At 40.7% G+C, this 15006-nt stretch overlaps 1 protein-coding gene across 5 annotated transcripts in view; it reads right to left on the reverse strand.

Moving 5' to 3' along the window:
* LOC121199419 (disheveled-associated activator of morphogenesis 1-like) overlaps window positions 1-15006 on the reverse strand; it is a 45926-nt gene that overhangs the window by 5181 nt on the left and 25739 nt on the right. For all 5 annotated transcript variants that reach the window (XM_041064070.1, XM_041064071.1, XM_041064072.1 and 2 more), the window contains 17 exons: window positions 13593-13682; window positions 9501-9572; window positions 8921-9015; window positions 8074-8407; window positions 7842-7952; window positions 7599-7702; window positions 7274-7340; window positions 7058-7175; window positions 4616-4754; window positions 4338-4396; window positions 4057-4244; window positions 2972-3274; window positions 2774-2881; window positions 1788-1817; window positions 1276-1373; window positions 1100-1184; window positions 697-803 (listed from right to left, as the gene is read on the reverse strand). In XM_041064070.1, coding sequence (XP_040920004.1) covers window positions 697-803; window positions 1100-1184; window positions 1276-1373; window positions 1788-1817; window positions 2774-2881; window positions 2972-3274; window positions 4057-4244; window positions 4338-4396; window positions 4616-4754; window positions 7058-7175; window positions 7274-7340; window positions 7599-7702; window positions 7842-7952; window positions 8074-8407; window positions 8921-9015; window positions 9501-9572; window positions 13593-13682 — 2108 coding nt within the window. The remainder of the gene's footprint in view (window positions 1-696; window positions 804-1099; window positions 1185-1275; window positions 1374-1787; window positions 1818-2773; window positions 2882-2971; window positions 3275-4056; window positions 4245-4337; window positions 4397-4615; window positions 4755-7057; window positions 7176-7273; window positions 7341-7598; window positions 7703-7841; window positions 7953-8073; window positions 8408-8920; window positions 9016-9500; window positions 9573-13592; window positions 13683-15006) is intronic.

The raw sequence follows: 15006 nt of genomic DNA on the forward strand, positions 1-15006 counted from the left end.
AATTTAGACAAAAAGCCACAAACAGGGACATTGTGCTTGAGCAAAATAAAGCACGTCGCCTGTATGCTTAGTAAACGACACCAAGTTCTAGTTGTGGAAATGAAGCTTATTTTTGGCAGAGTTTATGATTTCAGCTTAGAAACCACTGACTCTGGAGCTAATGAATACCACACTGACATCTGTCCGCCAGTCCATTCTGTATTCTGACTAAACTAAAATGACAAAAACTGTCAAACTACAGTAAATTATTATTTTAAAAAAAGCAAAAAAAAAAACTGTTAAGTATATTTTTACTGTCACTGTCACGTAGAAACATCTTGGATCTTAGCTGGTCTTAATATATTTATGCACTTAGTGGTTGTGACATGTTTCCTTTGTTGCTTTTATTTTACAGGACTTTGTTTACAAAACTGCACTTCAAGTACCGTTATTACATTACTGATTCTATTTATTCATCAACACAATTCAGAAATAGTGATTCACACAGATGGCCATTGTTCCCAGCTAAGTAGAAACCCATGTGTCATTTATCTGCAATGACTAAGAGGAAACAATGGCTATTGTTTGTCAGCAGATCTGCAGAGTGCTGCACTGACCCGGAGCTGTCAGGTCTGAGATAACTACCTGTTTAATACTGAATTAAATAGCTGACAATTGAGGAGGAAAAAAAAAAAAAACTCTGACTGGGAAAATTACCTGCTCATCTCATAGAGGAAGCGATCGGGCTTTGCCATTCGGTCAAGCTCATGTTTGTGCTCCTCCAGAAGATCCACATCGCTCTTCTCTGGGACAAACTTCAGCAGCTGATGGAACAAAAACAAACTCTTCACTTAACAAATTTAACACTGTACCTCATCTGTACCTGTTTCAGTTAACATTGGTGGAGGGACTTATCACGCTGTCTCAGTCTGCTAAAGCATTTTTTTCCATATACTGGTTGATGTACAATAATGTTTCTATAATCCTCTGCCCCCATTACAGTAACCAGGTTTCTTGTTATTACTTTTAAGAAATCAGCTTAGTGGAGCCGACTGTAATCTGGTGCATCTAAACACACACAGAGGAAGGACTGTTGCATGCAGGAAACCAGATGAAGTACCTGCTCCAGCATGTCTTTGGGAAGGTCCTCCTGCTCGTCCATAGTTAAAATGGCTCTCTTGATCTCCTCGTTTGAAAGCTTCAGCCTGCAGTACACAACAGATGAGTGCGTTAAAAAACCTGTGATGTGTCAGTAATTTCTTTATTTAAAAGGCTATCCTGATGAAATAAACTTACCTTGAGAGGAGGATATTGCAGTTTTGAGCTCGACGGCCATCAATGACTGACAGCTCCTTGACTTTCTTAGAGCTCAGTGTGTCGTCCTCTGCCTCTTTCTGTGAGCAAAGTGATGGAGGTTAGAAAGTGAACGCCAATTTTAACATGCACAAATTTGTTAGTTTTTTTTTTTTGGTTAGAGTCACCCACAAACAGGAATGAAGAATGACTGACACGTGCCCTAAAATCCCCAACAAGAGCTGAAAACACACAAAAAGGCTCAAGACATGGTCAAACGAGAAAGTTATCACAAGCACACATGACACACACAGAAAAAAGATGTTGACCTGAACAAATGTCTCAATAGTGTATACACTCTTTTAGACAAAAATGAAATAGATTCAAAGAAACATGTAGCTGAAAATACAACAGGACATCAATATATATATAATATATAAACAAAGCCTGACTGAATAAACGAGGAGTGACAATAATTCCACACTGTATATCAACTGTACTGTAGGTGCACTCACCTGTTTGCTGTTATTGATCATAAAGAAGTCCTAAAATGCAGGCAAGAAGCAGGGAAGATGTAAGCACTCATTAGAATAAGTAAAGCAGTTACGTGATTGCAGCCCATAAAAACAAACAGCAAATGAATCAGAGCTCATTCAGCACTTAGATGACAACGGATCCATCAGTAATGAAGTGAGCAGCAGTGAGACATGACTGGCTGTTCAGGTGATTGATACGTGCTTATAGTTCACATGCGGTGCAAATAAGAAATAAGTCTGAAAAGAGTGTCTAGGTTTTTTTTTGCAAAGCTTACCAGGCCAATGCTAACAGTCTAAATGTATCTAAATCTTTTTTTGTATTTTTGGATGTCATTGAAAAGAAAACTATCAATATATTAATTTTCAGCCTCTCGTTGTGTGTATTCAACAAGCTTAAGGTCACGTTTGATATTTCAGACTGAGCTGGAAAAAAAGAGGCTGTTGACATCTCATTCTCTTTTGTGCAACTAACACAGATACTACTGATAATGATTATCTAGTTACTAAATGAACTGCGAACTGAAGCCACAAGAAAGAAACAGCTGATTCAGAGCAGCTCGCTCATGCATTTTCAATCACATATGGCAAAATGATTAAAACCACAAACAAAACTGGCAAACAAACAGCATTCCAGTCAAATGTGAGAAGGCACTTAAGATGATTCAAGCATGAAGGTTTTGCATCTAATAATAAACCCCACCAAATCTATCTGGAAATTTCTCCCTTCTACTTCATTTAGTTCAGACCTTTGTTCTCTGTAAATTATCTGACCTCTCCCCTCCTCCGTTCTCTAACTGGGCTTAAGAAACCAAAAGTTACAAAACAGGAGAAATTTTAGAAAATCTGAAAACAAGCCAAGTTCAAAAGTGCAGGCCAGCTGAGTCCTCGTCCAATCTACCCCCCCAGCCCTCTCTGACACTAGACGGCGACAGTTGGTGAGCTGATGAACGGCTCATCTTCAGTACCTGCTGTCTCTGATAGGCTGAGAAGGTCTTTTCAAGGTCCTCCAGATCCAGGATTTTGAAAACCTTTGCATCGTCGACCTCCATCCACACAGTGCCCTCCAGTTTATTCTGAGCAGAGGAAAATAAGATATTTATCTCTTGTATTTTCACTCAAAGCATTAACACATTCAGGTCTTTTTGTGTCTCAACGGTTCTGACCTCAGCTAACTTGGACCAGTTGAAGGACTTGAGTGGATTGGATGGCTGAGGGATGTTTTTCTTCTTCAGGGACGGTCCTAGTGGTGCTCCTGGCGGCGGAGGGATGCCTCCGATGGGTGGACGTCCAGGAGGAGGTGGAGGGCCACCAGGAGGAGGGGGCGGGGGAGGCGGCGGAGGCATCATACCACCAGGAGGGGGCGGGGGAGGTGGGCACAGACCTGCTGGCATGGGTGGAGGAGGCAGAGGGCCGCCGGGGGGGCCAGGGGCAAGGGGAGGGCCTCCGGGAACAACAGCTGCCTGTCTCTGCAAGGAGAGAGCATAACAACAGTTGCAGAGTTTCTAATGTTTCACCCATAACACAGGACAAGAGAATACTTGTCATCTTTGGTTTTGGTCTTTCTATGGGGTTTGTTGTCCTCATCCTTTACACTACACAGATTTCAATGTTTTGTTTCAGTACAAATCACTTAGGATGCTTAATGTCGTACAGCAGTGGTTTCCAGCCTGAGGGGTCAGAAGATGATTAAAGGGATATAAAAGAAAAAAAGCCTTTGTAATTTTTGTTTTGTTTCTTATTAAAAAATATGGCAGGTTTTTCCTTCTACTCCAAGTGAAATAATCTCAGAAGAAAAAAAAACCCTCTTTGTTTGAACTGAAACCTACTAATGTTCACACTACACACTTACACACATGATGAGGGGTCAGGTCAAGAGGTCATAAACTAAGAGGTCATAAACCAAGAACGATGGGAACCACTGTCCTAGAATCCCAGTGTTTGGGGGTAGAGTACGTTCATGACTTTTTTTTCTGGTTACATGTTTTTTAATGCATTGCTTGTTCAAGTTAGGTAGTTGCTTATTAGTTTCTTTCATATTCTTATCAATTTTACACATTTTTTAAGGTGTGAAGGTGTGATTTCTCCTAACAATGGGACGAATATACGCTGCTTTATTTGCCTCCCATGTGAACTCAGTAATTGTTCTGGACCACCACTGGTGGTCTTGTTGTCATCCAACAAAATATCCAGTCATTTTGTTTTTTAAGGCTAATATAAAGTGATCCAGCGAATATAAAGGACAACATACAGTGCTGAGTTCGTGCAGTCGTGCAGTAAGTTCGGCCACTTGCTGTTTGACATTCTTGTGCTCAGTGCTCTCCTTTTCCAGCTTCTCTTTCATCTTGTTGAGCGTCTGCATCATGTCCTCTTTCTCCTGGGTCTTCGCATCACATTCACGCTCCTTTTTCTCAAACTTCTGCTGCAACTCGTGGTGTTCTGTGAAGGGAGATCACTCGGTCAGCTCAGCTGACACCTTTAATTAACTTATTTTGTCATGTAAGTATTTCAATAATTCATAATCATACAAACCTTTTCTCATTTTCTCTGCCTGCTCTTTCCATTGTTTGACCTCATTTTCATTGACCAGCCTGTAGAGAGGACGATCCACATAATTAACTACAGTGTCTACAAGAACAACTCTAGTGATTATTGTTCTGAACTTAAAAGGGAAGCTATTTTTGAGCTGTTGAGCACATGTCTTTCAGATCTTCAACAAACACAACACTGGTCTACATTCTTCAGCCACATCATCTATTCCATGTGCTCATTCTTGTGTCAAGTCTGTTAGGGGAAACTCGAGGACTCACATCCGGACAACGTTCTTCACGTTAAAATTCTCCAGTGGTGTGACGTCGGGGTCGTGACCTTTGTCATTCTGCAAGACCATCTGCTGGACGATACGATCCAACAGCAGCCAGTACTGCACCGTGTTACCACTTCTCTTGTCTAGAGAACAAGACAAATACAGAAAGTCGCACAAGTTTCCCATTAGTCTGCTGACACAATTTCTTTTTCTTCCCCTCACTGATATCTTGTTTAATATCTCAGAAACTACTGATTGAAACAGTTTGAGCAGCAGCTGTTTGATTATGATGAAACGCAAAGGAATGATTATGGAGGCTCTTTTCAAAGTTACACTGATGAGCCAAAGAGAGGCACTATGATTACAGGTTACAGTAAGATGACACATGATTGGTGAGACCGCGTCTGTCATGGGACAACATGTTTACTGTTGCCTTGTTATTTAGCCTGAAAACTTTGTAAACACACATACACATACACACACATACACACACACACACACACACACACACACACACACACACACACACACACACACACACACACACACACACACACACACACACACACATTTTCATTGGGAGACATCTTGTTATTACTCTTTACCACTGGAAAAATGTGCTGTATCATATTCTTATCATATTAATATTATTTGGATTCGTCTTTCTATTTAAGTACTTGCAGTTGATTAACTTTCATGTGTAACTGCACCACTCGTATTTGCAGCTGAAGTGTTAATTACACTCAGCGAAGTAAATGAAGAGGGTCTTATTATTAAAATGCCACTCAGAGGGGAAGGTGAGCATCAAGGAAAACGGCTACTGCAGCTGTGAAGTGGCTCTTTGTCTTCAAGTCAAATGATGTGGGTTAATTGTGATCAGACTTTATGCAAGTTTTGCAGAAAACTAGCTTATTACAAAACACAAACATTAGTCAACAACAGTCTCTGACTCTGAATGTGTACAGCATGAAGCTGAGAATGTGCTTATCCAATTTCTGGACAGCCAAATCTGCACAAAGTCAATATACTTATCTTTTTGGCAAGAAACCAAAAGGTACTATGTGTTTTGTGGGAGTGATACCACTACCATGCTAGGAGCCTCATTATATAGCTGTATGTAGAAGCTGGGGCACCCCTGGGAAAATCCCATATCTTTTAGATTTATGAAGTGAAAAGAGGGAAAAACAGCCAATGCAGCAAACAGACACCAGAAATGAGCCTTACTTCAAACATGAATGCACTGTTCTGAGATACTTTTATGCTGTTTTGCACACACAGCACATTTAAGATCTACCCACAGATTTTCAGTGACGTTCAGGTCAGGGGACTTTGAGGGCTGTTGCAAAAGTTTCAGCGTATCGTTCTTTTAAAAGTAGATCACGGTGGATTTTGAGGTTTGCTTTGGATTATTGTAGATGCCAGCTTCTTTTCAGTTTCCCTTTCTTGACTGACATGACATGCTGATATTTAGTGAAATCCTGTGCCACTGGCTGCCACACAACCTCAAAGCAGACTCCAGCAGGCCTCCCACCCCCTCACTCCCCCATATTTGACTGTTTGACAGTTGGCAAACTGTTCTTTTCATCTAATCTTGCTCCGTTTTTTTTTTCTCCAAACATACCCTACTCAGTTTTAACTTTGGTGCACAGCACTTGTTTGCAAAACGACTCTGGCTAATCCAGATGTTGTTTTGCAGACTTCAGTTGTTGGCTTTTGTGATGAGCTCACAGATAAGGTTTCCCTCTGATGACTCTTCCATGTAGACCATGTTTGTGCATCGGCGCTGCACAGTGAACGGTGAACCACCACTCCTCTGTCAGCTAAACCTTCCTGCTGCTCCTTTGCGATCATATGGAGGGTGTTGCTTTGCCCCTCTGCCCAGCAGACGAGAAGTTTTGTCTGATAGTTTTCTTTTTGTTTTCACTGCCATTTCTTCCACTGTCTTCGGACAGTGGAAGATTCAGGCTGGAAGCACTTTGAATGCTTTTTATAGCCTGCCCTACTTTGTAGGCATCAATTAGTTTCATTTTGTTAACACAAGGTTTGAAGAGTCAGAGAATTTATCATCAGCTGGCAATTCCTAATGACAAAAAAAACTGCTTTATAAGTCAGTCCGAGCTTATTGAGTTCTGAGTGTTTTACAAGTAAAAATGCTGCTCAAACTTTTGCACAAGCCACAATTGCTAACAGAGCATCAACATTTGAAGAAGAACTAATTTTAATGTCTGTTTGCTGTGGAAGTTGCATTTACTTCATTCACTTCAACAATGCACAAAAATGTGTAATTTGCCTTTTGCACTTAACTGTTTTGCAGATTTTTTCTTCACCAGGCTCTTTTAATGACATTTTACAACATAAAAAAAATAACATCTATTTCTGTGTGGTACTTTCCCAACTGTGTTATACAGTGTGCAGTCCAGTAATGAGTTAAAAAAAAATCACTCACGTGGCATGAGGAGACAGTGATGCAGGACAGACATAAAGTGCGGGTATGCATCAGTGTGGTTCATCTTCTTGCGGATGAGATCAAAAACTTGGGTGGCACTTTTGGTATCTATATGTACCTAGAGGAGAAGGAGTAAAAAAAAAAACATGAATACATTGGGTAAAATTTTAAAAACGAACAAATCGTGCAAGACAGGAATTTTTTTTCTTCGCTTACCGACTCAAATCGTTTTGATAAAGCCAGCTCATCCTCGTTCCGCAGCATCTCAAAGTAGTCTAAATGCCTGAGAGTGTCAGAGGGAAAGACTGGATTAGAAAGCTGCCTGCAAGTGTGACACGCTTGTATACATAGTTTAACTTATTAGATTTCTCTTAAAAGTAGTGATGAAAAACACAGTCAAATCCATTCTCTCTAGGGCAGTGGAGTTTCTGTTTGTTATTTTTCTTTGTTAAGCTTCTAATGAACAAACACACACTGACACCACTGTGGAGCAGGTGTTTCATTTACAAAAGGACAGACATGTTTTTGGATTCCAGCTCACCTGTCTAACGTGGAGTTTTCATGAGAACGTAGCTTATCGATCACAGGTTGGATCCCTAGCATAAGGAACTCATATCGGAGGTGGATACGGAATTCCAAACTTGCCTACATTTGAAAAAATAATAAATAAGCAGAACAATGCAAACAATGTTTAAAGAAACTCTTGAATGAGGGACATGATGACCTTACAGTGTGAAAGGAAGCATAAAAACTGTCTGCAGTGAGGGTGCAGTGGATAATTCACCTCTCCAGCTCCTTGACTCAGCACAGCATTAATAAAGGACATGATGGCTGTTTTCAGGTTGACCTCGTCTCTGTATCGTCCTGTGCTCCGGTCCAGCTCGTTTATAAGTGTCTGATGGATGACAAGTCATTACAGGTGTTAAATCTCTTTATGCAGTGCTGCTTTTAACTGACTTTATCTATCTGTAAAAGATTTAAAACCACAACTGTGAACTTGGCTTTCTTCTACTCACCTGGAATCGTGTCCTCTCACAGGCAAAGCGCTGATAGTGCAGCATGGCCTCCAGGATTTTTTTGTGCCCACCAGGCACCAGACACACAGCACCCATGATCTCCAGCACTGCCACCTTGGTCTTGATGTTCTCTGTGGCCAGGCTCTGGGCGATGATGTTGATGCTCTCAGAGTGAGAGAGCACGTGTGCGCGGCCCTGCGAGTTGTTCATCAGAGCTTTGATGCAGCCAATTAGAGACGTGTGGATCTGTGACTCCGTGGTCTCATAGTCCATGCTCTTTAGGAAGTTCAGGATACATGTCAGGCCGTCCAGATCGATGAAACGAGTCACAAACCTGAGAGGAAAGCAGGCACAGAGAAGTCATCCTGGTTCACAGACTACTTTAATTTAGTACTTCTAGCAACACTTGTTTTAATGTGAAATATAATGGAAATGCACAAATGCCTGAAATAATCATATGGCATCAAATGTCAAACTGTGAAGAATGCGCGTATGTATATGTATGTCCACTTTTTCTATTTCCTTAACTTGTAAGGAAACTGTAAATGAATCGCCTCCAGTAAACATAATTCAGGACATTTTCTTTTAAACTCTAGTGAGAAGCTCAGGTTCCTAAAATGGAAATGAAATGTTTCCCCAGATCCCTTTAATGTACATTCACGTCAATAAAAAAATCTTTAACCAACAATGCAGTGACCTTTATGGGTGTTCAGTTCTTAAAGGACTCATTTACATATGGTTGTGAGGAACTGACAAGAGTGACAGACAAGGTTAGAGGTTAAATGAAAGCGTTAAATGTAAAGGACAGAGAGAGGAGAGAGGAGGATTAATTTTAAAATCTGTCCACCTCATCGGTTGTGTCCTCAGGGCTGTCTTCAAGCTCTCTATGGTTTTGTTCCTCTCCTCCTCATCTTCCTTTTCCAGAGCGCGGAGCGTCTTTCTCTGTTCAACAAGAGTTTAAACAACATAAATATCTCAGCTTAAAGTCTAATATAACAATTCAGAGCCAAAATAAAGTTAATTTTCTAGATTTCCAAAGATATGTGTGCAAAAATAATTTGCAGAAGGAAACACACCGGTTTTATTAAACATGTGACAACATCATTACCAAACTGTAAACTCCCAAAAGACGACAGAATGTGATGGACGGCATGTGTACGATCATAGTATTATATTATCATGTCATTGTTTTGTTGTGTCTATATTAGGATGGGAGTAAAATCCTTTCATATCTGAATTAAAAAGTGTGTTTTTTGTTGGCTCATTATTGGCCTCTCTTGGTCCAAAGTTGTCAAGTTGTATTTATAAAGCCCAGATTTGTGTTTGCTTCACAACCTTGCATGTGTCTTCCAGGACTATTTTCTAACCATTTTTATATACAAAACAAAAAATGAAAATAAATAAATAAAGCTCATGTTATTACTTACAGCTGCCATTGAATTGAGCTGATCAATGTAGTATTCCGGCCAGCTAGTTGCACTTTTGTTTTCTTCTTGTTCCTGAAAGTCACAGAACAGATAATGAATGACGCTGTGCTGTGATACAGGTAGGCCTTGCTTTTTAAAGTAATGTCACACAACGGCAGGGGAAGAAAGAACGTGACATACGTTAATTAGAAAAAGTTGTTGTTGGCTTATGAGCATTAACTGTGCGTGACTTGCTTGGAATTTTAAAACGTTGCATAACAACGTGATCCTGAAGGAAAAATTTCAGAAAGTCACATGAGAGGACAAGTTCTTATTTGGTCCATGTCACATGTTTGAATGGATCAAAGTCGAGCTACAAACCAGATGCAGAACTTCATACCATTGCTTTTCAGATCATGGGCTTTGATGGACACACACACACACAAACACCACCAAACACACATGGAACAGCAGGTCCGGGGCATAAATAGCCAAAAGCTGGAAAAAAAAATGGAACAAGAACTCAAAGTAGGGCGACACAGATATCCTGCCCATTTTATCCTCCAGTGCTTCACTGAGTTTCAAGAGGTGGTGAGGGGTGCCGAAAAGAGAGCACAGCTGCTTGACAAAATCTTGAGATTAGCAAATGAATGTTAAAACTGCAGATTAAGGACATGGCCTGACTTCTGCTGAGATTAATCTCCTGACAGGCATGTTTGTATTACAAGTGAAAAAGTATCTGCGAGACATTTCTTATATGATTTAATTTTCAAACTCATGAGGAGCATTGAGGAGAAAATGGCTCAACCCTGAACTTGGCTTGTACATAAAAGGCCGCCAGGCCTTCATTTTAACTCTTGCTCCATTAAGCATAAGCGGGCTGTGACCATCAGAAACTAATTGGGCGTCAGTTAATAAAGCGGCCTGCAGAAACTTGGCTGCTCTTGCAGAAACTGCGGACCTTGGCTGGTCTGCGGGGATCGTGCAGTGACAGGAAGGCACGATCCCGCTGTTCAACTAACGCCTGGTGCCAGCTTGACCAGGCGGGGAGCTGGAAGAAGTTCAGTCCATTAGTGGAGGAGACATAGAGGTGGGACCACTTCCTTTTATATCTTAAGGAGTTCATCTTTCAGCTCGGAAGTCAGCAGTCTTCAAACACTGACAGTTTATTTAGGGTCACGATGAGAGAGAAAAGAGGGGAGTGTATTTCAGGGGATTTATTTTTTCCACATTTGAGAAAGTTAAGATCAAAGACACATTAGGAAACAGGAATCAATCTCAGTTATTTAGGGGTAATAGGACAGTGTGCTTAAAAGAGAAGGTCTGTCCTCCCAGAAGTCAAAACTGTTTGTTTTTTTTTTGATGAAATTTGAAACCTCACTGCACAATCTCTGCTAACGACTAGATCAGTAAATCTGCTTCTTGGCAGATGATGTAGCTTAGAAGAGAGCTGACATGAAGCAGGAAGAAGATTGATGCTATGCAGAATGATTTCATCAGCTCAGGTGCCCGGGCCAAACCAAACAGCTAAAGCTCTGACTGAGTCTAGGCCCAGCCCGACTTCTGAAGGATCTAACTGCCAAGAAATGACTGGTGAAAAAGAGCACGCTCATCACTTGCGAGTTCAGAGCGCCCTGATAATGACCCCACCTTCCTCTTTATCATCCCTCCTGACTCACATACAAAAGCTGCACCTGTGGAAGCGAAGCCTTCCTGTTTGCCTTGGACAACCGACCACTTCCTTCGCCTCTCCACACACACACTCACTCACGCACGCACACACACACACACACACACACACACACACACCCTTCCTCCCTGAGCTCAGATGGTGAGTTTGTATCAGTCTGCATCAGGGCCAGAGCTTGCTGCAGAGTCAGCAATATTGATGCCTTTCTGTCTCTCCTCCTCCCTCCCCCCTTCTGCAGGTCTATGCTGCACATAAAGCTTTGGTTTGGTTCAGCGAAATTCCCCCTCCACCTTTGCACCAACACTGAGACATCCCTGCGTGCTCTCTTGAAAGCTAAACAGAGGAAGTGCAACATTTTCAGGTTTATCATGAGACTACTTTGGGCCCCGGGACTATGAGGCCACTAATTGGGGACACAGCAGAAACGGGAGCATGCACGCGCTGTTTCCATTTCCACTATCTTCCTTTCATCACTCACTGTGTTGCTGCTGGCTAGTGGACGCTGTGTGCAGCCAAAGTAAGCCATGAGTGCATCAATACTTAAGCAAAGACAAAATCTGACAAATGTAATTTCTTTTGACGTGGCTTTTTCAGTCCTCTTTTCATATTCATGAATTCTACGTAAAAATGAGCTGTCTGCAACACACATTAATGGCTAACACACAAATCTTTAAAGGAGTACTTAAATAATGTTTTGGGAAATACGCTTATTTGCTTACTTGCCAAAAGTTAGATGAGACAACTGATACCACTCTTAAATCTTTCATTTAAATTTGAAACTACAGCTTGCAGCTAGAACTAGAAAACTAGGAGAAATAACTAGCCTGTCTCTGTCCAAAGGTAAGAAAATCCAGCACCTCCAAGCTCACTAATTAACACATTATATGTCATTTGTTTAATTCTTTCAAAAACTGTAGTTTCAAAATGTGAAATGCAGATTTACAGTGCGTATTATGGGTTTTTGAACTTACTGCAAGCCTTTCCTAAGCTGTGTTTTCTGAGGATTTGTACTGTACACTGACATACCAGCTATTCATCCATCGGGCTAAATCCCAATTCTCCTAATGTCCGGTTTGTTACCGGATGTAGGAAAAGATTTATAAATCTGCATGCCCCGTCTGCATATTAGTCAGGACAGGATATCCTACATATTAATATCTCTATGGCCTTGAGAAACACCGCTACAAAAATGTGAGGGCATATTCAGCGGTAACTGGCAAGTTCGACTCAACTTGATCTAAACTAGAACAGGCTTCTGCATTTTCCTGCATGAAGAGGATGGGTTCATATACAGGGAAAGGAGGAACAGCCGACAGTTCTTTTATCAGGAGAGGAGACATAATGAAATATGACACAGTCACTGAGTGGCAAAGTATGTTATGGCTACCAGGATGCTTTGATGGAACAGGTCTATTATCTAAAAGGAGAAACCACATGATTAAAATATCCTCGCTTCAGTAGGACAATCGAACAATGAGACAAGAACCTTATTGTCTGGGAGAAAACACACACTGTGGAGTCACAAGAAACAAGATACTACTTTTGAATTCTGCAGTATCTTTCAGTACTTCATCATTTTTGACACTGTGTTCCCTGTTAGCAGATTATCTAATGGAGCAGGCTGAATTTAGCCTTCGTCTTACTCCCTCTACGCATCACTATTTTTATATCCACCTTGTGTAACATCTACTCAAGTTAAGTGAGTGCGTTATTCATGGTGGAGCTTTGATCAGATAGTAAAAACTTGGGGGAGTGACTGTTATTGAAGAGACACATAGTAGACTGGGGCACAACGCTACTAAAACTACCCTCAGTGATACAGGAATGGTATGTTTGATAGAAGTAGATAGTTATAGTCTGATAGATTTATCCCCCCACAAAAATCACATATTTGGAACTTAGGTGAGGGAGGCACCGTGCAGAAGCCTTTAGGAATAGCTCAAAATTGTTAAAATGTGTTTATTCAATTCCTTTCTGAGAGTTAGATGAAAAAAAAAGAGCTGTCATGTTTTCAAAAAATCCAGTTCAAATGAATTTACCTTACAGAAACCAAGGGATATGACTTGCTCTAAACAAAAGAAATGACTTAATGTACCGCATTTTGGTTTTCTCTCATAAGCACTTGATATAACCCTGACATCAAAGATGAAAAAAATAATCATCTACATTTCACATATACAGTTAACAACACGCTCATGCTAGGGCCTGTCGTAAACAGAGGGACACAGAGAGGCAAGGTTAGTGGTGTGTATTTTAGAAAACATTATGTCAGGCAGCTTCAGGTATCAACAAATCAGCGAGGGAGGACCTGACACAAACTTGGCAGCTGAGATATTTACAGATATTCAGGAAAAGCATCCAGTCAGCAGCAAGCTTGTGGAGGCCGATGTGGATACTGACATAATGCACAGTGAGTCTTTTACCTTCTTTTTGCTGCAGTAGATTTGCCATTTCTTCTCTGCAGGCAGGGCGAACATGGCTTCCCTGTGTTTCTCTGTGAGGTCGAGCTCATCCTGCAAAGTGGGAAAAAAACAGCAGAAAGGGCAAAGAAATGTTTGGTAAGAAGAAAAAACAAATATTATGTCTTCACAATCCTTTACTGGTAGCTGAATGGGCAAGATAGTATTTACTGCTTAAAAACAGAGCATCGTTCTCAGGACATACTTCACAAAGTATACACAAGCTATCAAACCATCATGCTGATAATTCAGAAATATCTACATAAATCAAATTTGTTTTTTCCCCCAAAAAACAAAAGCATGTGCCAGGAGCGCTTGCACCAGAGCTCTGTTTTCAGTTCGAAATCGGTTTGTGCTAAATCTCTTCGTGATCAGTGGGATATCACCGGGTGCTCTCATCGTAAATTCAATATAACTCTGAATCAAATCAGATGTCTTGCAGGCTGCAGACGTGTGAGTAATGGGGGGAAAGATAAGGCGTGGTCTGCCTACTCGACATGTGGTAACAAACATCTGGGAACAACATGCGCCCCAAAGTATAAGAGATGTTTCACTGAGGCACATAAAGGGTGCTGCTGGGATGTGTTTAACTAAGCGCCAGAAAGAATTTGGACAATTGAAACATATCAGTGAAGTTTTAATTTGAGTCTTCACTGGTTAAAAGAATAAAGCTGAAATATATGTTGTGGTCAGGATATCAGATTTTTTTGTCAAACAGTTAAATGACTTGATGGGATGGACAACAAAGAGTTCATTGTATTTTTGTAGTTTATCTAAAAGTTTCCTGAGCTTTAATATATTTGTTCCACTCCCCATTAGTCCAGTCTTAAGACAAACTATGGCTGAATGAGCTGCATGTGAAAGATGGTGAAAGTCATGAGAAGGTTTTTAACCAATTAGGCTCTGAGAGACAATACAATAGAGCAAACACATGCCTGAACACAGGTTTATTCTTTCTTAGAGGCTATTTATGCATCAAATGGAGATTAAATTATCATGTTAACATTGCAAAATGTTTTGTGGCAAACAGTCATCATGGGAATCGTCTTTGGGGATGTCCTTTGCTAAAGCCATCAACCCCAGTGAATCAATTTGTGCAATGATCAAATGTTCTAAAATGGTTGTGTGGGCTATTGACTGATCTTCTGAATTAGATCCACATACTTTCTTGCAAGCAGTGGATAGGGAAATGGCAACTGAATCAACATATGTTTTATTGATTCCTTAGATCATGAAGAGCAGCTACATATTTTATGTTGCCATAAATTGTTGTTAATGTTCTGTTCGCTAGTGAGTGAGAGAAACTCTCTGAATTCAGGATGGGAAAAAAATGCTTAACCTTGACTTACAGGTGTTTGGAAAAGCTGTTGAAGTAAAG

Source organism: Toxotes jaculatrix, chromosome 19, assembly GCF_017976425.1.
Source record: "Toxotes jaculatrix isolate fToxJac2 chromosome 19, fToxJac2.pri, whole genome shotgun sequence".
Classification (NCBI taxonomy): domain Eukaryota; kingdom Metazoa; phylum Chordata; class Actinopteri; family Toxotidae; genus Toxotes; species Toxotes jaculatrix.